General features: G+C 36.7%; 1 protein-coding gene across 2 annotated transcripts in view; it reads right to left on the bottom strand.

Annotated features, from left to right (window-relative positions):
* LOC306660050 (cytochrome P450 2C18-like) overlaps positions 1–23,922 on the bottom strand; it is a 77,264-nt gene that overhangs the window by 35,646 nt on the left and 17,696 nt on the right. The window contains exons 2-5 of one of the 2 annotated variants that reach the window (XM_079138128.1): positions 14,359–14,521; positions 14,046–14,195; positions 11,401–11,561; positions 2,872–3,048 (exon numbers count right to left, since the gene is read on the bottom strand). In XM_079138128.1, the coding sequence (XP_078994254.1) occupies positions 2,872–3,048; positions 11,401–11,561; positions 14,046–14,195; positions 14,359–14,521 (651 nt within the window). The remainder of the gene's footprint in view (positions 1–2,871; positions 3,049–11,400; positions 11,562–14,045; positions 14,196–14,358; positions 14,522–23,922) is intronic. The other variant, XM_079138129.1, reaches the window with a different exon arrangement.

The raw sequence follows: 23,922 nt of genomic DNA, 5'->3' as shown, positions 1-23,922 counted from the left end.
ACACGTGTGGCAAAATCTAGCACCTCTTCATGTTCAGAATGCTGAAGAAAGTAAGGATATAAACACTTCTCTAAATATCATGAGGGCTGTATATAACAAACTCAAATCCAACATATAGCAAATGTTAAATGATTGACACTATTTTCCCCTACACTCAGTAAAAAGACAAGGATGTCCATTGTCACTACGTCTGCTCAATAAATTATTTGATATTGTCGACAGAGCAATTAGGCAAGAGAAAGAAATAAATGTGATATAAATAGGAAAGAAAGAAGTTCAATTATCACTGTTTGAAAATGATGTGATTCTGTATTTGGAAGACCCAAAAAACTTCACCAGAACAAAAATAAATCCATTGAAAAACAAATCAGAAAAAAAAATTCCATTCACAATAACCTAGAAACAAAGAAATCCAAATCCCAATGTCCTAGGAATGAATCTAACTAAAGAGGAGGAAAATCTCTATGATTAAAATTACAGAACATTGAGGAAAGAAAATGAAGAAGACCTTAGAAGAAGGGACGACTTCCCATATTCTTAAAAAGGCAGAGTTAACATTATCAAAATGACCATATTACCACAGAAATCTATAGATTCAGTGAAATTCCAATCAAGATAACAATGCCATTCTTCATAGAACTGGAAGAAAAGGTCTGAAACATTAGTAAGAAAAATAAAAGACCTAGAAAAGCTTAAGCAATATGAATTGATAAGAACAATGCTAGAGACATCACAATACTTAAGATCAAATTTTGCTATAGTGCTCTGGCAACAGAAACTACATTGTTCTGTCATGTAGACTAATGGAAAACAAATCATCAAAAGAAACCCACATGGATATAGTGATCTGATCCTTGAGAATAGTGCCAAACACATACATTAGAGAAAAGTCTACTTCATTTTAACAAGTGATGCTGAGAAAAGTAGATATCCATGTAAAAACGAATGAAACTAGATTCTTCTCTTTCATCCTGCCCATAGGTCAACTCAAAGTGTATGAAAGACCTAGAAATTAGTCCAGAAACACTGCAATTGCTGGAATAAAACAAAAGGGGAGCACTCTAACTGATAGGTATAGGCATTGACTTCTACAATAAGACTCCTAAAATGCAATAAAGAAAATAAAAGTATTAATAAATATGATGGCATCAAATTCCAAAATTTCTGTACAACAAAGGAAATAAAAAAGAATGTAAAGATACAACTTACAGAATGGGAGAAAAAAATCTTTGCCAGCTACTCTTTCTGAAGAAGATTAATATCAAAAATATGTAAAAGCCATAAAATATTTAACACCAGAAAACACAAATAACCCAACTAATAAGTGTACAAATAAACTAAACACACACTTCTCAAAAGAAAAAATACAAATGTTGAACAAGTATGTGAAAAAATATACAGCATTTTTAACAATTAGGGAAATTCAAATTGAAATGACACTGAGATTTCATTTCACTCCAAGTAGAATTTCAGTCATCAGGAACACAAACAATAATAAATGGGGATATGATGTGGAGGGAAAAAAAACTTTCATATACTTGGAAGGATTGTAAATAATTACTATGACAATCACTATGGAGATTCTTCTAAAGAGTAGAATTGGAATGAAAAAATGATGAAGCTATCTAGCTCCTTGGTATTTATCAAAAAGAATCAGTCACATACTCTAGCAATACAAGCATGCCCATTTATAGCAGTACAGTTCACAACAGCCAAGTTATGAAACCCACATAGGTATCCTTCAAGGGATGGATGGGTAAAGATAATGTGGTAGGTATGCACAATGAAGTTTTACTCAGTCTTAAAGACTGAAATGTCATCTCCAAGGAAATAGATGGAACTGAAGAACATAATGCTAAGTGAAATAAGTCAAACTCGGAAAGTCAAGGGTCCCATGTTTTCTCTCCTATCTGGCAGCTAGACAGAAAAGAAAAGGTAAAGGAACCTCATCAAAATGGATAAAAGACCAGAACAGTAGAGAAAGGGAATGGGGAAGGGAGAAAAGGAAGGAAACGAGAAGTATGGGGGAAAGAAACTGACAAATTTGTACTATGTGCATGTATGAAGATAGCACTATAAATCCCAATCTTACAATAATTATATTGGATCAATAAAAACCATTTTAAAAAAGATGACAGTACAGGAGTAATGACCCAGAGATGGTGGAGTAGGAAGTTCCAGGGGTCAGACCTTCCAGAGAAACAACTATTGACCTAGTACGAACTGTCTGAAGCAACTCTTTTGGAACTGTGGAATCTAGTTGAAAATGATAGTATCCAGGGAAACATTTGATAAAGAAAAGTTCTGAAAAATCTAGGTGTCTCACATACCCGCTACTCTTCCCCATAGAGCAGCACCCACTGCAGGAAACTGTAAGGACAGATTCTATAGTCCTGTTGCATCTTGTTGGTGCTAGAACGGGAAACAGGGATTGTTCCTTCAAAAATCCCCTATGTATGCTTTAGTCATTTGATCTTGGTAACAGAGAAGCCATTACACAGGCTGGCCATTGGTTACTTTCAGTTTCTCCCATACAATGAGTACGATCATCTCAATTTGCATTTCATGCCTCCAATTTTATAATTTGTAACTTGTTTATGAATATTTCCTTTTCACCTCAGGTGTCAATTTTGTCTTTCTTCAGGTAGATTATTAATGTCTATAAAACAGTGTTCAAGTATTCTAGGTATTTAATGATTCAACTTTAATTCTTCAGTGATAATTCATGTAAATCTTTAAAGACAAGATATACTTCAAGTGTTCAGGAATGTCTTTCCTGACCATGTGTCTAGCCCTAGTAACCATAGAATTACTCAGTGAAACGCAAAATGTAGAAGTAATCAGAAAACAGAGCTGTGCTTCACATTCTACCTCTTCCATTTTGATCAGGAAGCAGTCGATGAGGTCCCGAGGATTGTTCATATCCAGTGATTCTTGGTGTTCTTTTATTTTCTCCAAAAAATACTGCTTCAGATCAGCAACATTCTTAAAAAATGTTTTATGACTCCCTGGGAAATAATCAATGAGAACAGGAAAATTGTTGCAGACCTACAAAATAAAAATATATTTTAACTACAAACAGGTAAGAAAAACATGCATATTAATCCTAGTCCATCATAGAAACTATACCTTAAAAAAAAAAAGAACTAAAAAATTCCTCCACATTGATGAGAAGTTTTTACTGTTCATATTTAAAATTCCCATGCTTATAGAAAGATTTGAGAGAACCAAGATGGCAGTCTAGAGGGTGACTGTATGTAATGTTGCTCCAGAACACAGGATTCAAGAAGAGGAGGTATTGAGACTCGGGACCAACTCAGAGCTGCTGGGTGAGTCTCGGGTAAAGCTGGGACAAGGCAGCAGGCTCAGACAGCAGGCAGCTTCTCAGAGCAGGGCCAGCCAGTTAGAGGCTTCCCCACACAACTACGCACCCAGGGCCTGGGCAGCAGTTTAGACACAGGCCCAAACCAGTCTTGCCCCAGCCTGCAATCTACTTCCCCTTTGGCAGACCATCGTTAACAAGGGGAGGCACTTTTGACCACTTTAGGGAATATACCCCACTTGAAGGACACCACCCCTAGAGGGGCTGCTTTCTTGGGGAGCATTGCATTATCAAGTTCCTCCAAGACTGCAGGCTACTGAAGGCTAGGAAGTGATGTATTGGAAATATACAGAGACACTATAAGCCAATAGAAGAAATCTGCATTATCTCAGAGTTCCACTGATGCCTGAGTAATATGAGAAAACAAGGGAAGAAAATGTCCCAAATAAACCTAGATAATATATCAATAAAACCCAATGACAGCCTGGTAGAAGAAATGTCAGAAAGGGAGTTCAGAATGTACATAATTAACAGGATCAGGGAAGCAAATGATGAGATGAAAGAGCAAATGCAGGTACTGAAGGATGAGATGAAAGAGCAAAGGCAGGCATTGAATGATCACACCAATCAACAGTTAAAAGAGCAAAGACAGGAAGCAAAAAATCATTTTCATAAAGAGAGATACTGAAAAAAAACAAACAGAAATGAAGGAAACAATAAACCAAATTAAAAACTCCATAGAAAGCAGAACCAATAGAATAGGACACCTGGAAGACAGAACATCAGACATTGATGACAAAATATTTAATTTTGAAAACAAAGTTGACCAAACAGAGAAGATGGTAAGAAATCATGAACAGAATCTACAAGAATTATGAGATATCATGAAAAGACCAAACTTAAGAATTATTGGGATTGAGGACGGCTCAGAGACACAAACCAAAGGAATGAACAATCTACTCAATGAAATAATACCAGAAAATTTCCCAAATCTCAAGAATGAAATGGAAAATCATTACAAGAGGCTTATAGGACTCCAAATATAAAATTACAACAGACCCACACCAAGGCACATTAAATGGAAATACCTAACATAGAAAATAAAGACAGAATTTTAAAGGCTGCAAGAGAAATAATCAAATTACATTTGGGGGAAACCAATACCATGATCAGCAGATTTTTCAATCCAGACCCTGAAAGCTAGAAAGGCCTGGAACAACATTTTTCAAGCAGTGAAAGAAAACGGATGTCAGCCAAGAATCTTATACACGGCAAAACTTAACTTCAGGTTTGACGAGGAAATAAAATCCTTCTATGATGAACAAAAGCTTAAAGAATTTACTGAAAGAAAACTGGCATTACAGAACATTCTCAGCAAAGTATTCCATGAGGAAGAGATGAAACACAATGAGGCTAATCAGCAAAGGGAATGCAAATCATATGTCAATAGTTAACACTGAATGTTAATGGTCTGAAGTCATCAATCAAAAGACATAGATTGGCAAATTCGATAAAAAGAATGACCCAACAATATGCTGCTTGCAAGAGACTCATCTCATAGAAAGAGATACCCACAGACTAAAGGTGAAAAGAAACGAAAAGAACATACCATGCACATGGACTCAGCAAAAAAGTTGGAGTATCCATCCTCATATCAGATAATATGGACTTCAAGCCAAAGTTAGAAGGGATAAAGAAGGACATTTCATACTGTTAAGGGAAGCATAAATCAGAAAGACATAACAATCATAAACATCTATGCCCCGAACGGTGGCACATCCATATACATCAAACAAATTCCTCTCAATTAAAAAATAAAATAGACCACAACACAGTAATAGTAGGTGATTTTAACACACCTCTCTCACCACTGGACAGATCTTCCAAACAAACATTGAACAAAGAAACCATAGTTCTCAATAACACAATCAATAATTTAGACTTAATGGACATTTATAGAATATACCATACAACAAAGAGTGAATATACTTTCTTCTCAGCAGCACATGGATCCTTCTCTAAAATAGACCATATTTTATGCCATAAAGCTAAGTTAGCAATATAAGAAGATAGAGATACTACGTTGTATTCTATAAGATCATAATTGATTAAAATTAGAAATAAATGACAGAATAAAAAACAGAAACTACTCCAAGACCTGGAGATTAAATAATACACTGTTGTATGATGAATGGATAACAGAAGAGATCAGGAGGGAAATTACAAAATTCTTAGGAATAAATAAGAACAAAGACATCATATCAAAATCTCTGGAACACTACGAAAGCAGTTCTTAGAGGATAATTTATTTTATGGAGTGAGTTCAATAAAAGAAGAAAAAAATCAACAAATAAACAACTTAACACTACACCTCAAAGCCCTAGAAAAAGAAGAACAGAACAACAACAAAAATAGTGGCAGACTGGAAAGAGTTAAAATCAAAGCTGAAATCAATGAAATTGAAACAAAAGAAAAAATTGAAAAATTGAGAAAATAGTTGGTTCTTTGAAAACATAAATAAAATTGATAAACCCTTAACCACACTGAGAAGGAGAGATAAAACTCAAATTACTAAAATGTGGAATGAACAAGGAAGTATCACAACAGACACGAGTGAAATACAAAACATAATTAGAAGCTATTTTGAAAATATATACTCCAACAAAACAGAAAATCTCAAAGACATCAACAGGTTTCTAGAGACATATGAATTACCTAAACTGAACGAGGAGGACATACACAATTTAAATAGGGCAATTTCAAGTAAAGAAATAGAAGAAGTCCTCAAAAGCTTACCAACAAAGAAAAGTTCGGGACCACATGGGTTCTCAGCTGAGTTCTACAAAACCTTTAAAGAAGAACTCATTCCAATACTCCTCAAAGTATTCCATGAAATAGAAGAGGAGGGAACACTCCCAAACTCATTCTATGAAGCCAATATCACCCTGATACCTTAACCAAACAGAGACTCATCAAGGAAAGAAAATTTCAAACCAATATACTTAATGAACATCGATGCAATAATTGTCAACAAAATTTTAGAAAATTGCATACAAAAACATATTTAAAACGTAGTGCACCACAATCAAGGGGTTTTATTCCAGGGGTGGAAGGTTGGTTCAACATCCAGAAATCAATAAATGTCATTCTCCATATCAACAGACTAAAAGTTAAGAATCACATGATTATTTCAATAGATGCAGAAAAAGCATTTGATAAAATATGGCATCCCTTCATGCTCAAAACGCTAGAAAAAATAGGGATAGTGGGAACATTCCTTAACATTGTAAAGGCCATCTATGCTAAGCCCATGGCCAATATTATTCTAAATGCTGAAAAACTAAAAGCATTCCCCCTAAACCTGGAACAAGGCAGAGATGTGTCCTTTCACCACTTCTATTCAACATTGTCCTTAAAACTCTAGCCTGAGCAACTACACGAATCAAGGAAATTAAAGGGATACAAATGGGGAAAGAAGAACTCAAACTCTCCCTATTTGCAGATGACATGATTATATATTTAGAGGAACCGGGAAATTGCACCAGAAAACTTTTAGAATTCATAAGTGAATTCAATAAAGTAGCATGATATTAGATCAATGCTCATAAACCTAATGCATTTTTATACATAAGGGATGAGTCTTCAGAAAGAGAAGTTAGAAAAACTACCCCATTCAGAGTAGCCTCAAAAAAAAAATAAAATACTTGGGAATCAATCTAACAAAAGAGGTGAAAGACATCTACAATAAGAACTACATGAACACTAAAGAGAAAAATTAAAGAAAATCTTAGACGATGGAAAGATCTCCCAAGTTCTTGGTTAGGCAGAATTATTATTGTGAAAATGACCATACTACCTAAAGTGCTATACAAATTCAATACAATTCCAATTAAAATCCCAATGACGTACCTTACAGAAATAGGGCAAGCAATCATGAAATTCATCTGGAAGAATAAGAAACCCAGAATAGCTAAAGCAAATATTAGTAGGAAGTGTGAAGCAGGAGGTAAGGCAATACCAGAACTTCAACTATAATACAAAGCAATAGTAACAAAAACGGCATGGAATTGGCACCAAAATAGACAGGTAGATCAATGGTACAGAGTCGAGGACATGGACACAAATCCAAGCAAATACAATTTTCTCTAGACAAAGGTGCCAAAAATATGCAATGGAGAAAAGATAGCCTCTTCAACAAATGGTGCTGGGAGAACTGGAAATCCATATGTAGCAGAATGAAAGTAAACCCCTATCTCTCACCCTGCACAAAACTCACTTAAAACTGGATCAAGGACCTTGCAACCAGACCAGAGACCCTTCATCTTATAGAAGAAAATATAGGTCCAAATCTTCAACATGTTGGCTTAGGATCAGACTTCCTTAATAGGACTCCCATAGCACAAGAAATAAAAGCAAGAATCAACACTGGGATAGATTCAAACAATAGCTTTCTCTCAGGAAAGGAAACTTTGAGCAATGTGAAGAGAGAACCTACAGAGTGGGAGAAAATCTTTGCCACTCCTACTTCAGATAGAGCACTAATTTCCAGAATATATAAAGAACTCAAAAAATTCTACACCAAGAATACAAATAACCCAATCAACAAATGGGCTAAGGAAATGAGCAGACACTTCACAGAAGAAGATCTGCAAGCAATCAACAGATATGTGAAAAAATGTTCAACATCTCTAGCAATAAGAGAAATGCAAATCAAAACTACCTTAAGATTCCATCTCACCCCAATTAGAATGGTGATCATCAAGAACACTAGCAACAATAGATGTTGGGGAGGATGTGGGGAAAAAGGTACACTCAGACATTGCTGGTGGGTTTGCAAATTAGTGCAGCCAGTCTGGAAAGCATTGTGGAGATTCCTCAGAAAGCTTGGAATGGAACCACCATTTGAGCCAGCTATCCCACTCCTTGGTCTATACCCAAAGGACTTAAAATCAGCATTCTACAGAGATGCAGCCACATCAATGTTCATAGCTGCTCAGTTCACAATATCCAGTTTGTGGAACCAACCTAGATGCCCTTTAATGGATGGATGGATAAAGAAACTGTGATATTATATATATATATATAATGGAATATTACTCAGCCATAAAGAAAAATAAAATTATGGCATTTGCAAGCAAATGGATGAAATTGGAGAATATCATGCTAAGTGAGATAAGCCAATCTCAAAAAAACCAAAGGACCAATGATCTCACTGATAAAAGATTGATGACACATAATGGGGAGTGGGAGTGGGGCAAGAATGGAGGAAGGAGGGACTGTATAGAGGGAAAAGAGTGGTTGGAGGGGTGGGGGGAAGGAAATAATAACAACAAATCAAACACCATTAACCTAGGTAAATGTATGATTACACAAATGGTATGCCTTTACTTCATGTACAATCAGAGAAACAACATGTATCTCATTTGTTTACAAGAAGAAAAAAAGAAAAAAGAAAAAAAAAGAAAGAAAGAAAGATTTGAGGGAGAGAACTATGATCCCAGAATCAGAAATGGTAACCCTTTCCTATACTCATATATCATTTCTAGACATAAAAATATGAATATATAATTTTTCTCCTGTTTTCAAACTAATTTTTCCCCACAATCTGTAAATGGATTAGCATGATTTACCATGATTGATGCTTTGAAGATGAGAACAGAGTTGAAGGGACTTTGGGTAACCAGAGAAAGAGTACAATGCTTGATCATTGAGAATTATGCTCAATGGGTACAGGGCAGAGAACAGGGTGGGGGAAGAGGGGAGGGAACAGTGAGGTGGTGGGGGCTGAATTAGAATGTATTATATTCCATGCTTTTATAATTCTGTCAAAATGAATCTTATTGTTATGTATACTCAATAGAACTAATAAAAATTTTAGTAAATTAAAAAATAAAGAGCACAATGTTGTTTGATGTTTTTCCTTATATGAAGCAGCCTCATAAATAATGTAATTACCATAGATTAGCAGATGTTTTGAAAATACCATGAAATGCAATTGGGCTTTCTATGGAAGAATTTACTCTGCACAATAGTTAGGTGTCAATTTACTTTAAGCAAAGTATAGGGTAAAACTGTTCAGGGTCCTACACACTGAAATGCAATCATTTCATCAGCCTAGCCCTAATACCTTGGCAGGTCAGATGGCATCTGAAGCATTGTTATGGTTTAGATGAAAGTTGTCTGCCAAGAGCTCATGTGTGAAAAAATGCAAGAAGGTTTAGAAGTGAAAGGGTTGAGTTATGAGAGCCTTAACCAAATCAGAGCAGTAGACCACAGATAGGGATTATCTTGGGGTTAACAATGTTATAAAAGTACAAATAAAATTTATCCTAATTCAGTCCCCAGTACTTTTCCTCCTCCACTCTTCCTCCCAACACTGTTCCCTTCCCTCTACTCTTCTGACCTTTCTGCTATTTACTTATCATTTTTTAGATTAGTGACTTCTGTATGTACATGATGGTGAGAGTCACTGTAGTATATTTGTATGTGTTCATGGGAATGTTAGGACAGATTCAATCCACTGTCTTTTTCTATCCCTTCACTCCTCCTCCCTTTCTTTCATTCCTCTTCATCTATTCCACTGATCTTCTATTCTCTCCCTTTTTTCTGACCCGCCTTAGTTTGGATTAGCTTTTGCATATCAGAAAAAACATTCAACCTTTGGTTTTGTGAAACTGACTTATTTTACTTAGCATGATAAGTCTCCAGATCCATTCATTTATTGGCAAATGCCATACAGTCATTCTTTCTTATGATTGAGTAATACTCCATTCTGTACACATACCACATATTCTTTATCCATTCATCTATTAAGGTCACATAGGTTGGCTCCATACCTTAGTTATTGTGAATTGTGCTTCTATAAACATTGATATGGATGCATCACTGTATGCTGACTTCAAATCCTTTGTATATATACCAAGGAGTGGGATAACTGGATCAAAAGGGAGTTCCATTCTAAGTTTTCTGAGGAATCTCCATACTGCTTTCCAGAGTGGTTGTATCAATTTTCAGTCTCAGGAACAACATATGAGTGTACTCTTTTCCCAATATCCTCCCCAATATCTATTGTGCCTTGTATTTTTGATAATTGCCATTCTGCCTGGAGTGAGATGAAATCGTGGTATAGTTTTAATTTGCATTTCTCTAATTGCTAGAGATGTTGAACTTTTTTCATATATTTGTTTAACATTCATATTCCTTCTTTCCGGAAGTATTTGCTTAGTTTCTTTACCTATTTATTGATCAGATTATGTGGTGTTTTCGTGTTACTTTTTTTAAGTTCCTTTTATATCCTAGAGATTAATATTCTGTCTCAGGTACATGTGGCAAACATTTTCTTCCATACTGCAGGCACTCTCCTCACATTCTTGATTGTTTCCTTGGCTGTGAAGAAGGTTTTAGTTTAATAACATCCCATTTACTGATTCTTGATTGTACTTCTTGCACTTCAGGAATTTTATTGAGAAAGTCACTTCATAAACCAATGCAATAGAGTGGGGCCTACTTTTTCTTCTAGTATGTGCAGGACTCTGGTTTAATGCCTGGGTCTTTGATCCACTTTGAGTTGGGTTTTGTGCAGGGTGAGAGATAAGGGTTCAATTTCATTCTACTACATGTACATTTGCAGTTTCCCCTTAACTGTTTACTCCAAAATATATTGTTGGAACCTTTGTCAAGTATCAGATAACTGTATTTCTGCCAAGTAAAGTGGTGAAATTTCTAAGTGGTGAATTGGAGTACAGCCCTTGTCAGGAGCCTGAATGTCCACTGAGTGCCATGACCTTGCTCAAAACCAATCATTAAAGTACTTTATAAAAATTAGGCTTTGGGGATTATGGGAAAAGCACTGACCAGAGAGTCAATGGGCTTACATGCCAACTTTTATGACAGCATTCATTTTCCTCTGCATAACGTAAAGGACTCAGTCATATTTTCCTGAAACTGCAGGACACTCAGCTCAAGGCTAGACTGTGGTGTCTAGACTTGCTTCCTGCTTGTAGCATTAGAAGATTTGTCTTTTTGGAGTAAAAACCATATGTGTTTTCTCAGGAAGCAGGGATAGGATTTTGTCTCACCTGGATCCATGGGGAGCTCAGAATCTCCAGGCTTTCATTTGATTTCTGTATAAAGTTGAGAAAATGCTGATCTTTATAATCAAAACGATTATGGAAGATAATGGAGCAGATCACATTGCAGGGAGCACAGACCAACATACAGGTGGGATCACAGGGTGAGGCTAAAGAAATGGAAACATAAAAAAGTTAACATTAAAAAATACATAAAATGTATTTTTCTTTATGTTAACAGGGAAAGGTAATTGGAGAACCTCAAAGCAATATCTATTGAGAAGTTCCCTTGAGATGAAAAGTATTCAGCATACTAAAAGTCATTATCACTTTTGTGTTAATCTTGAATTGACTTTTACCTTCTAGCCAGTTTAATAGTGGTTTTCATAGTGCTCCGTTCAAATATTCACTGCCTTTTTAAGTCATTTTAACACAGAGTATCTCTTATTATTTGAAAATATTTAAAAATATCACTTTAAGACCAACTGTTAATACGACTTCAGTGCAGAATCATAGTTGTCATCAAACTACTATACATATATATATATATATGAATAGTGATCATTGAAAGATTCCTGTGTGAGTTTTTTTGTTTGATTTTGATTGCAGCTTGACCCATGTCTCTCACCTCATACAAAATTCAACTCAGAATGGCTCAGAGACATTACTGTAAGACCTGAAACCCTAAAAGAACTAGAGGAAAACATAGGGGAAACACCTGGAGATGGATACAAGTGATGATATTTTTGTATAGTATAGGACCATAAAAGAAAAGTGGGCAATTATATTACATCAAACTGAAAAGCTCTTACACAATAGTCAAGAGACTGAAGAGACATCCTACAGAATGGGAGATATTTGCCAATTATTCATCTCATGAAAAATTAAAATCGACAACATAATAAGGAATGAAAAAACATAACAACAGACCACAAGTAATTAAATAAAAAATGGACAAATGATCTTACTAGGCACTTCTCAAAAGAAGAAATGAAATGTCCAATAAATTCATTTTTAAAATGCTCAATATCATTAGACATCAGGGAAATACAAATCAAAACTACCATGATATAACATTTTGCCCCAATTAGAATGATTATCATCAAATGACAGAAACAAATATAAGAAACCCAACTTAACACCACAACCACAACAACAAATAACAATATTGGAGAGGTGTTCAGAAGAAGGACACCTTAAACCTGTTGGTGGGAATGTTTCATTAGAAAAGTCATTACAGAAAACTGTATGGGTGGAGTTCCCTCAAACATAAACAGATCTTCCATAGGATCCAGATGTCCTGATTCTGATACACAGATGAAAGAAATAAAATCAATATACCATATAGATTCCTGAATGTTTAGGATAATTACGACACTATTCATGATATCTAGGCTATCATATAAATTTATGTGGTTATCAACAGATGAGTGGATGAAAACAAAATGTTATACAGACACAATGTATTTGCATTCAATCATAAAGAAGAATGGAATTTTGTCATTTGCTGCCAAGAAGAAAAAAACTGGGGCAACTGATGGTAAGTAAGAGGTCAGAAACAGAAAGTCAAGTATTGCATGGTCTCTCTCAGGTGTGGAAGGTAAAATGAATGTGGATTACTGGAGATGGGGAAGGGTGTGTGGTGGTGGTGATGAGAATACAGCAATGAAGAGGATGGATTTTGACAGTATTTGCTGCACATGTGTGGGAATACCAGAGTGATACTCATTAATGTGAATCAATTAGATGTTAATAAAACTACAATAAAATAATTTTAAAACAAATGATGCAAAGGAAATATAGAGCATTGGGTCACAACAAGTTTTTGAAGTTATCTACTCTTCCACCAGGCTCTGTAAGTGTTCCAGGTTTCTGAGCATTCACAACAAAAATTTATTTTAGCTATGGAGTTGAAGGGTAATTAGAGAAGCCTGCAAATTTCTTTACATATATTATCCACTTATACAGTCTGATTTAGTCTTTCCTTTCTTGTTAAATTGGAAGAGAAATTTAAAAACATAGCAATCTGGTTTCAACCTGAAAGTCAAAGACAATGAAAAACACTTCATGGGTCCGTAGAGAAGACAGGGAGAGGTAAGTGACTACCATAAGCATGATTCATGAGACTTTCCAGGATATATGCAAATCAATGGAAAATCATCGATAAGAATAATAAGTAGGCATTGGCCTTGGAAAATCCTGAGAGATGTGAAACAGCAAAGGCAACTCTACAACCACAGTCCAGTTAGGTGAAAGCACACCTCACAGGGTCTAAGGCTGATGTTTCCACTGTGTCCATTGGACAAAGGTGAAATGTGGAATAGGAAGCTCACAAATGTGCCCTGGGGATACCCTGCTCTTTACCACTTTAAGGGAATGGATCACTAAGCCTTCTATCTTCAAGATGCAATGCTTTGAAAACAGAAATACAGTGGTCAGAGGAGGATTACATGACCTTTACACCCACCATGCAGCCCACTCATGCCTGTGCACAGGCAGCACAGATCCACAGACTCTGACTCTCTGCTTCAAATCATCCCCCCCAACATGAGGACTGACAGACCCATAATTAACTTCTGGCTGTTGCTGAAACATGTCTGCTAGATACAGAAGAGAGGAGTCTGTTAAGGACAGTGATAAGATGTGTCACTCACACTTGGTTTTCCTCAACTCCTCCACAAGGCAGCGGGCTTCTTCTTGAATGCGGTCCTCAATGCTCCTCTTCCCCATCCCAAAATTCCGCAGAGTCATGAGTGAGAAGCGCCTCATCTCTCTCCATCTGCTTCCAGTAGTTAAAATGACTCCTAAATGAGGGAGAGCAGAATCTAGGAAAGATATCCCAGGCGAGGTAGAGGAAGTTCACCAGTGGCAGCCACAGAGATGGTCAAGCTCAACCTGGCTTTCTCTTTTCCTTTCTCCTCATCACCATGACCATTGCTCTCCCATTTCACAGGCACACACACTTACCTAATCCTTTACTAACTCTATCAGGCACTGGGAAACTGCCTCTTCCAGAAAATACTTCTCCATGATCAATCAGGGCTTCCTTCACAGCTTCGTATCCATGCAACACCACAGTGGGTCTCATACCCAAATACAGAGTGAACACAGGGCCATAGACTTTTGACAACTGGAAATGGGAAAGAAAATGCAAATATTAGCTGAATGAGATCAGCATTTGATCTACATGTTTGGCTGATTCACATTGTCATTCAGATTTTTCTCATTAATTTGTTACATTTTATTGTGCCACAAGAATCTTCAAATATTTTTGAATAATTTCTACAAATGCGATGGCAATCATAGCTGTCAGTTATGGTTGGTGTACGATGTGCCATGCTTGGCTCAAGCAACTGATATCTATACTATAATCCTCACACCAATGTATTTAGGGGATTTATTTGTCCTGTTTTACATGCAAAGTAAATGAAGTCAAAAAGTTACAAACTCATTTGCAGTGTACCATAACTACTAAACAGTAGACCCAAATTTGAAACTTTATTTTGTCAACTTCGGAAGTTTAAGAGTTTATCAATCTCATTTTTATAGGGCTCATTTTGACATAAATCTTAAAGCATGGAATAATGTGTTCTACTTCAAACCCCAGTGCTTCCCCTTCCCTCCCTTCTCCATTATGCTTTCCTCTTTCCTCTGTTCTACTGAAATTTTTTTATTATTTATAAGGTTTGTTTTCAGATTAGTGCCTTGTGGACATACACAAAGGTAGATTCACTGTAGTATATTCCTATACGTACATAGGAAGTTTGATCAGAATCATTCCACAGGTCTTCAATTTTCCCATCCCCTCTCTCTCCCCTTAATCCTTTTTTTTTCCCACTCCACTAATTTCTTCTATTTTTGTGGAAACCCTCCCTTTAATTCTTGCCTCGGATTTTGGTCTAGCTTCTGCATCTCAGAGAAAACATTAAACACTTGACTCTCTGGATTGGGTCTATATCATTTATCATGAGGGTCTCCAGTTTCATCCATTTTCCACCTTGGCCATTTTTTATTATTACTTTTATTTAACTTTTAATTTTTTACAGACTATGTTTTGATTCATCGTACACAAATGGGGTACATCATTTCATTTCTATGGTTGTACACAATGTAGATTCATACCATTCGTGTAATCATACATGTACATAGGGTAATGATGTCTGTCTCATTCCACCATTCTTCATACACCCCTCCCTCTCATTTCCTTCTACATATTCTAAAGTTCCCCCATGATTCTCTCATTCCCCACTCCCCACCCCCATTACATGTCATTCTCCCCTTGACAGGGAAAACATTCAACTTTTGGTTTTTTGGGTTTGACTTATTTCACTTAGCATGATATTCTCTAATTCCATCCATTTATTTGCAAATGCCATAATATCATTATTCTTTATGACTGACTAGTATTCCATTGTGTATACATACCACTGCTTCTTTATCCATTCATCTATTGCAGGGCATCTTGGTTTGTTCCACCATCTAGCTATTGTGAAGTGAGCTGCTATAAACATTGATGTGGCTGTGTTACTGTAGTTTGCTGATTTTAGGTCCTTTGGGTATAAACTGAGGAGTGGGATAACTGGGTCAAATGTTGGGTCCATTCCAAGTTTTCTTAGGATTCTCCATACTTCCTTCCAGAGTGGCTGCACCAATTTGCAACTCCACCAGCAATGTAAAAGTGTGCCTTTTTCCCCACATCCATGCCAACATCTATTACTGTTTGTGTTCTTTTGATAATAGCCATTCTAATTAGAGTAAGATGAAATCTTAGAGTTGTTTTAATTTGCATTTCTCTAATTAATAGAGATGTTGAACTCTTTTTCATATATTTATTAATTGCCTGTCTGTCTTCTTCTGTAAAGTGTCTGTCCAGTTCCTTGGCCCATTTATTGATTGGGTTCTTTGTATTTTTGGTGTAAAGTTTTGTAAGTTCTTCAAAAATTTTGGAGATAAGTGCTCTATCTGAAGTGTGCGTGGAAAGGATTTTCTCCCACTCTGTAGGTTCTCTCTTCACATTGCTGATAGTTTTCTTTGCTGAGAGAAAGCTTTTTAGTTTGAATCTATCCCAGTTATTGATTCTTGCTTTTATTTCTTGTGCTATGGGAGTCCAGTTGAGGAAGTCTGATCCTAAGCCAACATGTTGAAGATTTGAACCTATTTTTTCTTCTCTAAGATGAAGCGTCTCTGGTCTGCTTTCAAGGTTCTTGATCCATTTTGAGTTGATTTTTGTGCAGGGTGAGAGATAGGGGTTTAATTTTGTTCTGTTACATATGGATTTCCAGTTTTCCCAGCACCATTTGTTGAACAGGCTCTCTTTTCTATTTTTGGCTCTATTTTCTATTTATGAAGTGACTGTAATATGTGGTTTGGTCTTTGTGTCTTCTATTCTATACCTTTGATCTGCTTATTTTGGTACCAATACCATGTTGTTTTTGTTACTATTGCTCTGTAATACAGTTTAATATGTGGTATTGTGATACCTCCTGTTTCACTTTTTCTATTCAGGATTGTTGAGGCTATTCAAGGTCTGTTATTCTTCCAGATGAATTTCATGATTGCTTTCTCTATTTCTATAAGGAATGTCATTGGGAATTTCATTGGAATTGCATTGAATCTGTATGGTGCCTTTGGTAGAATGGCCAATGTTAATTCTGCCTATCCAATAACATGGGAGATCTTTTCCCCTTCTAAGGTTTTCTTCACTTTCTTTCTTTAATGTTCTGTGATTTTCATTGTAGAGGTATATCACCTCTTTGGTTAGATTAATTCCCAAGTATTTTATTTTATTTTATTTTATTTTTGAGGCTACTATGAATTGAGTGGTTTTCCTAATTTCTCTTTCAGAGGATTCATCACTTATGAATAGAAATGCATTATATTTACACATATTTATTTTATATCCTGCTACTTTGCTGAATTCATTTGTTATTTCTAGAAGTTTTCTAGTGGAGTTTTTTGGAATGTTCTAAATATAGGATCATGTCATCAGCAAATAGTGACAGCTTTAGTTCTTTTTGTTAGTCTTCTTTTTTAGTTCTTCTATTTGTATTCCTTTAATTTCTTTAGTCTGTCTTATTTCTCTGGCACGTGTTTCAAGGACGATGTTGAATAGAAGCGGTGAAAGAGGGCATCCCTGCCTTGTTCCAGTTTTCAGAAGAAATCCTTTCAGTTTTTCTGCATTAAGAATGATGTTGGTTGTGGGTTTAGCATAGATAGCCATTACAATGTTGAGGTATGTTCCTACCAGTCCTATTTTTTGTAGTGTTTTAAGCCTGAAGGGATGCTGTATTTTATCAAATGCATTCTCAGCATCAATTGAAATAATCATGTGATTCTTAACTTTATGTCTATTGATGTGGTGGATTACATTTATTGATTTCCAGATATTGAACCAACCTTGCATCCCTGGGATAAACCACACTTGATCATGGTGCACTATCTTTTTAATATGTTTTTGTATGCGATTTGCCATATCTTGTTAAGGATTTTTGCATCTATGTTCACCAGGGATATTGGTCTAAAGTTTTCTTTTTTTGATGTTTCTTTGTCTGGTTTGGTATTAGAGTGATACTAGCTTCATAGAATGAATTTGGAAGGGTTCCCTATTTTTCTATTTCCTGAAATACTTTGAAGAGTATTGATATCAGTACTTCTTTAAAGGTCTTGTAGAATTCAGTTGAGAATCCATCTGGTCCTGGGCTTTTCTTCGTTGGTAGATTTTTGATAGTTTCTTCTATTTCGGTGCTTGAAATTGATCTGTTTAGATTGTGTATGTCTTCCTGATTCAGTTTTGGAGGATCATATGTCTGTAAAATTTGTCAATATCTTCAATATTTCCTATTGTGTTGGAGTATAGATTTTCAAAGTAGCTCCTAATTATGTTATGTATTTCAATGGCGTCTGTCATGATCTTTCCTTTTTTATCATGAATTCTAGTAAATTGTTTTCTCTCCTCTTCATTAGTGTGGTTAGGGGTTTATCAATTTTGTTTACTTTTTCAAAGAAACAACTTTTTGTTTTGTCAATTTTTTGAATTGTTTCTCTTGTTTCAATTGCATTGATTTTGGCTCTGATTTTAATTATTTCTTGTCTTCTACTATTTTTGGTGTTAATCTGTTCTTCTTTTTCTAGGGCTTTCAGGTGCAATGTTAGGTCATTTAGTTGTTGACTTTTTATTTTTTTAATATATGTGCTCAATACAATGAACTTTCCCCTTAGTATTTCTTTGATAGTGTTCCAGAGATTTTCATATGTTGTGTCATTGTTCTCATTTACTTCTAAGAATTTTTTTATTTCTTCCCTGATGTCTTCTGTTATCATTGAATCATTCAGTAGCATATTATTTAGTCTCCAGGTATATGAGTAGTTTTTGTGTTATTTTATTGTTCATTTCTAATTGCATTCCATTATGGTCGGATAGGATACAGGGTAGGGAATCTATTTTTTTGTATTTACTAATGGCTTTTTTGTGGCATAGTAAATGGTCTATTTTGGAGAAGGATCCATGAGTTGCCGAGAAGAAAGTATATTCACTCGATGATGGATGAAATATTCTCTAAATATCCATTAAGTCTATATCATTGTATTATTTAGTTCTATAGTTTCTTTGCTCAGTTTTTGGTTGGAGGATCTATCCAGTGGTGAGAGTGATGTGTTAAAGTTCCATACAATTAATGTGTTTTAGACTATTTGATTCATAAAATTGAGAAGCATTTGTTTGATATACATACATGCTTCATTGTTTAGGGCATAAATATTTAAAATTTTTACATCTTGCTGTTTTATGCTTCCCTTAAGCAGTATGAAATCTCCTTTTTTATCTCTTCTGACTAACTTTGGTTCATAGTCCACATTATCAGATATGAGAATGGAAACCTGCTTCTTTACTGAGTCCATATGCATGGTATGTTTTTCCCCATCCTTTCACCTTTAGTCTGTGGCTGTCTTTTTCTATGAGATGAGTCTCTTGCAGGCAGCATAATGTTCAGTCTTTCTTTTTAATCCAATCTGCTAGTCTATGTCTTCTGATTATTGAATTTTGGTCATTGACATTCAAGGTTATTATTGAGATATGATTTGTTTACCTGGTCATTTTGGCTTATTTTTGGTTTTTTACTTGTTCTTTGATTGGCTTGTCCTTTAGGGCAATTCCTCGCTTTGCTGACTTGTATTGTTTATTACTTCCTCCTCATGAAATATTTTGCTGAAAATGTTCTATAGGGCAGGCTTTCTATTTATAAATTCTTTTAACTTTTATTTATCATGGAATGATTTTATTTCTTTGTCAAATCTGAAGGTTAGTTTTGCTGGGTATAGTATTCTTGGTTGGCATCCATGTTCTTTCAGAACTAGAAATAGGGGTTTTCAAGATGGCGGACTAGAGGGTGGCTGCATTTCATGTTGCTCCAGGACTCAGGATTCAAGAAGAGGAGATATAGAGAGACTTGGGACAAACTCAAAGCTGCTGGGTGAGTCTCTCCCATTGGGGAGTCATCCCGGATGGGGCGGTAGTCCTGAAATGCAGGGAACTTTGTGAAGTAGAGTTGCCCAACGTGACATCCCTCCCCCTGCTGGACCAGTGAACTCAGACAACTGGGAGCATCATAGAAGAGGCTGCTCAGCACAGCACTTGGACTCGGAGCAAGCACCAGGGCTCTTGGCGGCTGCCCAGAGGAGGAGCTGCACAGCGAGCTGTTTGGACTCAGAGTGACTGCTCCTGAACACTGGGGGGCTGCCCAGAGGAGGAGGAGGAGTGCAGCGGATCACTTGGACTCAGAGTGATTCAACAGGGCTACGGGTGGCTGCCCAGAGGAGGAGGCGGGCAGCAAGCTGTTTGGACTTAGAGAAACCGCTCCTGAACACCGGGGGGTTGCCCAGAGGAGGAGAAGCATGGCATGTCACTTAGACTCGGAGTGAGTGCAACAGGGCTACGGGTAGCTGCCTGGAGGAGGAGGCACTCGGTGAGTTGCTTGGACTCAGAGCAACCGCTCCTGAACACTGGGGGGGCTGCCTGGAGGAGGAAGAGTAGCACAGAGGGTCACTTTGTCTTGGAGCGACTGCACCAGGGCTATGGGTGGTTGTTGGGAGGAAGGGGTGTGCAGTGAATTGTTTGGACTCCTAGCAACCACACCAGAACACAGTCACTGGAACTCGGAGCGACTGTGTGGGGCTACAGGTGGTGGCGCAGAGGAGGGGCCGCATAGCTGGGCAATTAGGTGCAGAGCAGAGTCCCAGGACCTAGGAGTCTTCTTGATAAGAAGAGCTGCACAGAGACAAGCTGAGGGGCAGAGCGAAGGTTCCAGGACTGCGGGCAGCTTCTCTGAGGAGGGGCAGACTAAGGAGACTCGTCTGCAAAGGGTGAGGCTCCCAGGCCCAGGAGGTAGGTCTGGGCCCCTGGGAATGTCGCAGAGGAAGGGAGCCCAGCCCAGGTGGTAGTTGTGGATTGAGGGGAACCTCTAGGAGGGGAACTGAGCAGCAAGACCTCCCCACCGGGTGAGTCTTCCCTGTTGAGTGAGGTTTTCCCACAAGGACGGTAAAACCAGAGACACAGGCCCAAACATGCCTTGCCTCAGCCCACAGTGTAGTTCACCTTTGGATGACCATTGGTCAACAAGTGGAGGCACCTCTGCCCACTAGCAGGGAATATACTGAAACTGAAGGCCACCAACCCCAGAGAGGCAGCTTCCTGGTGGAGCACTGTATTATCAACTTCCTCCAAACATTCAGTCTACTGAAGGCTAAGAGGGGATATACTAGAAATCCTCAGGGACATTATAAGTCAATAGAGGAAATCTGCAATATCTCAGCGGTCCACTGATAACTGAACAATATGAGAAAACAAGGGAAGAAAATGTCGCAAACAAATCTACATGTTACATCAATAAAATCCAATGACAGCATGGCAGAAGAAATGACAGAAAGGGAGTTCAGAATGCACATAATTAAAATGATCAGGACAGCAAATGATGAGATGAAAGAGCAAATGCAGGCACTGACTGATGAGATGAAAGAGCAAATGCAAGCATTGAATGATCACACCAATCGACATTTAAAAGAGCAAATACAGGAAGCAAAAGATCATTTCAATAAAGAGTTAGAGATATTGAAAAAAATCAAACAGATATCCTTGAAATGAAGGAAACAATAAACCAAATTAAGAACTCCATAGAAAGCACAACCAATAGGATAGAACACCTGGAAGACAGAAACTCAGATATTGAAGACAAAATATTTAATCTTGAAAACACAGTTGACCAAACAGAGAAGATGGTAAGAAATCATGAACAGAATCTACAAGAACTTTGGGATATCATGAAAAGGCCAATGTTAAGAATTATTGGGATTTAGGAAGGCTTAGAGAAACAAACAAAAGGAATGAACAATCTATTCAATTAAATAATATCAGAAAAGTTCCCAAATATGAAGAATGAAATGGAAAATCAAGTACACGAGGCTTATAGGACTTCAAATACACAAAATTACAACAACCCACACCAAGGCACATTATTAAAATACCTAACATATAAAATAAAGAGAGAATTTTAAAGACTGTGAGAGAAAAGAACGAAATTAGATTCAAGGGGAAACCAATATGGATATCAGCAGATTTTTCAATCCAGACACTCAAAGCTAGACAAATTTGACAATGAAATAATATCCTTCCATGATAAACAAAAGCTAAAAGAATTTACAAAAAGAAAGCCAGCATTAAAGAACATTCTTAGCAAAATATTCCATGAGGAAGAGATGAAAAACAAAGAAGCAAACCAGCAAAAGGAGGAATTATCCTAAAGGAGTTGTCAAATAAAGGAGGAACCAAGTAATGTCAAAAAATAAATAAATAAATAAATAAATAAATAAATAAATAAATAAATAAATAAATAAATAAATAGATGAACCAAATGACCGGGAATACAAATCATATATCAATAATAACCCTGAATGTTAATGACATGAACTCATCAATCGAAAGACATAGACTGGCAGATTGGATTAAAAAGAAAGATCCAACAATATGTTGCCTGCAAGAGACTCACCTGATACAAAAACATAGCCACAGATTAAAGGTGAAAGGATGGGGAAAAATACACAATGCACATGGACTCAGCAAAAAGCTGGGGTATCCATCCTCATTTCAGATAATGTGGACTTCAAGCCAAAGTTAGTCAGAAGGGATAAAGAAGGACATTTCAGACTGCATTGGCACATGAATCTAATGCATTTTTATACATAAGTAATGAATCTTTGGAAACAATAATTAGGAAAACTACCCCATTCACAATATCCTCGAAAAAAAAAAAAAATACATGGGAATCAATCTCACAGAAGAGGTGAAAGAACTCTAAAATGAGAATTACAGAACACTAAAGAACAAAATTAAAGAGAACCTTAGAAGATGGAAAGATCTCCCATGTTCTTGTATAGGCAGAATTAATATTGTCAAAATGGCCATGCTACCAAAAGTGCTATACAGATTCAATGCAATTCCAATTAAAATCCCAATGATGTACCTTACTGAAATAGAGCAAGCAATTATGAAATTCATCTGGAAGAATAAGAAACCCAGAATACCTAAAGCTATCCTTAGCAGAAAGAGCGAAGCAGAAGGTATCACAATACCAGAACTTCAACACTACTACAAAGCAATAGTAACAAAATGGCATGTTATTGGTACCAAAATAGAAAAGAAGATAAATGGTACAGAATAGAGGACACGGATACAAACCCAAATAAATACAATTTTCTCATACTAGACAATGGTGCCAAAAATATGCAATGGAAAAAAGATAGCCTCTTCAACAAATGGTGCTGGAAAACCATATGCAACAGAATGAAACTAAACCCATATTTCTCACCGTGCATGAAACTAAACTCAAAATGGATTAAGGACCTCGGGATCAGACAAGAGACCCTACAGATTAGAGAAGAAAAAGTAGGTCCAGATCTTCAACATGTCGTTTAGGACTAGACTTCCTCAACAGGATTCACATAGCAGAAGAAAGAAAAGCAAGAATCAATAAGTGGGATAGATTCAAACTAAGAAGCTTTCTCTCAGCAAAGGAAACTATCAGCAATGCGAAGAAAGAGCCTACAGGGTGGGAGAAAATCTTTGCCTATCATACTTCAGGTACAGCACTAATCTCCAAAATCTATAAAGAACTCAATAAACTCTACACGAAAAATGCAAGTAACCCAGTCGAGAAATGGGCTAAGGAAATGAACAGACACTTCACCGAAGAAGATCTACAAGCAATCTACAAACATTTGGAAAAATGTTCAACATCTCTTGTAATAAGAGAAATGCAAATCAAAACCACCCTAAGATTCCCTCTCACCCTAAGTAGAATGGCGATTATCAAGAATACAAGCAACAACAGGTGTTGCAAGGATGTGGGGAGAAAGTACACTCATACATTGCTGGTGGGTCTGCAAATTAGTGCAGCCACTCTGGAAAGTAGTGTGGAGATTCCTTAGAAAACTTGGAATGGAACCACCATTTGACCCAGCTCTCCCACTCCTTGGCCTATACCA

The sequence above is a fragment of the Sciurus vulgaris genome (genome assembly GCF_902686455.1).
Source record: "Sciurus vulgaris genome assembly, chromosome: 4".
Taxonomy (NCBI): Eukaryota; Metazoa; Chordata; class Mammalia; order Rodentia; family Sciuridae; genus Sciurus; species Sciurus vulgaris.
The sequence above is the reverse complement of the archived record's forward strand: the minus strand, read 5'-3'. Positions and strand labels throughout refer to the sequence as shown.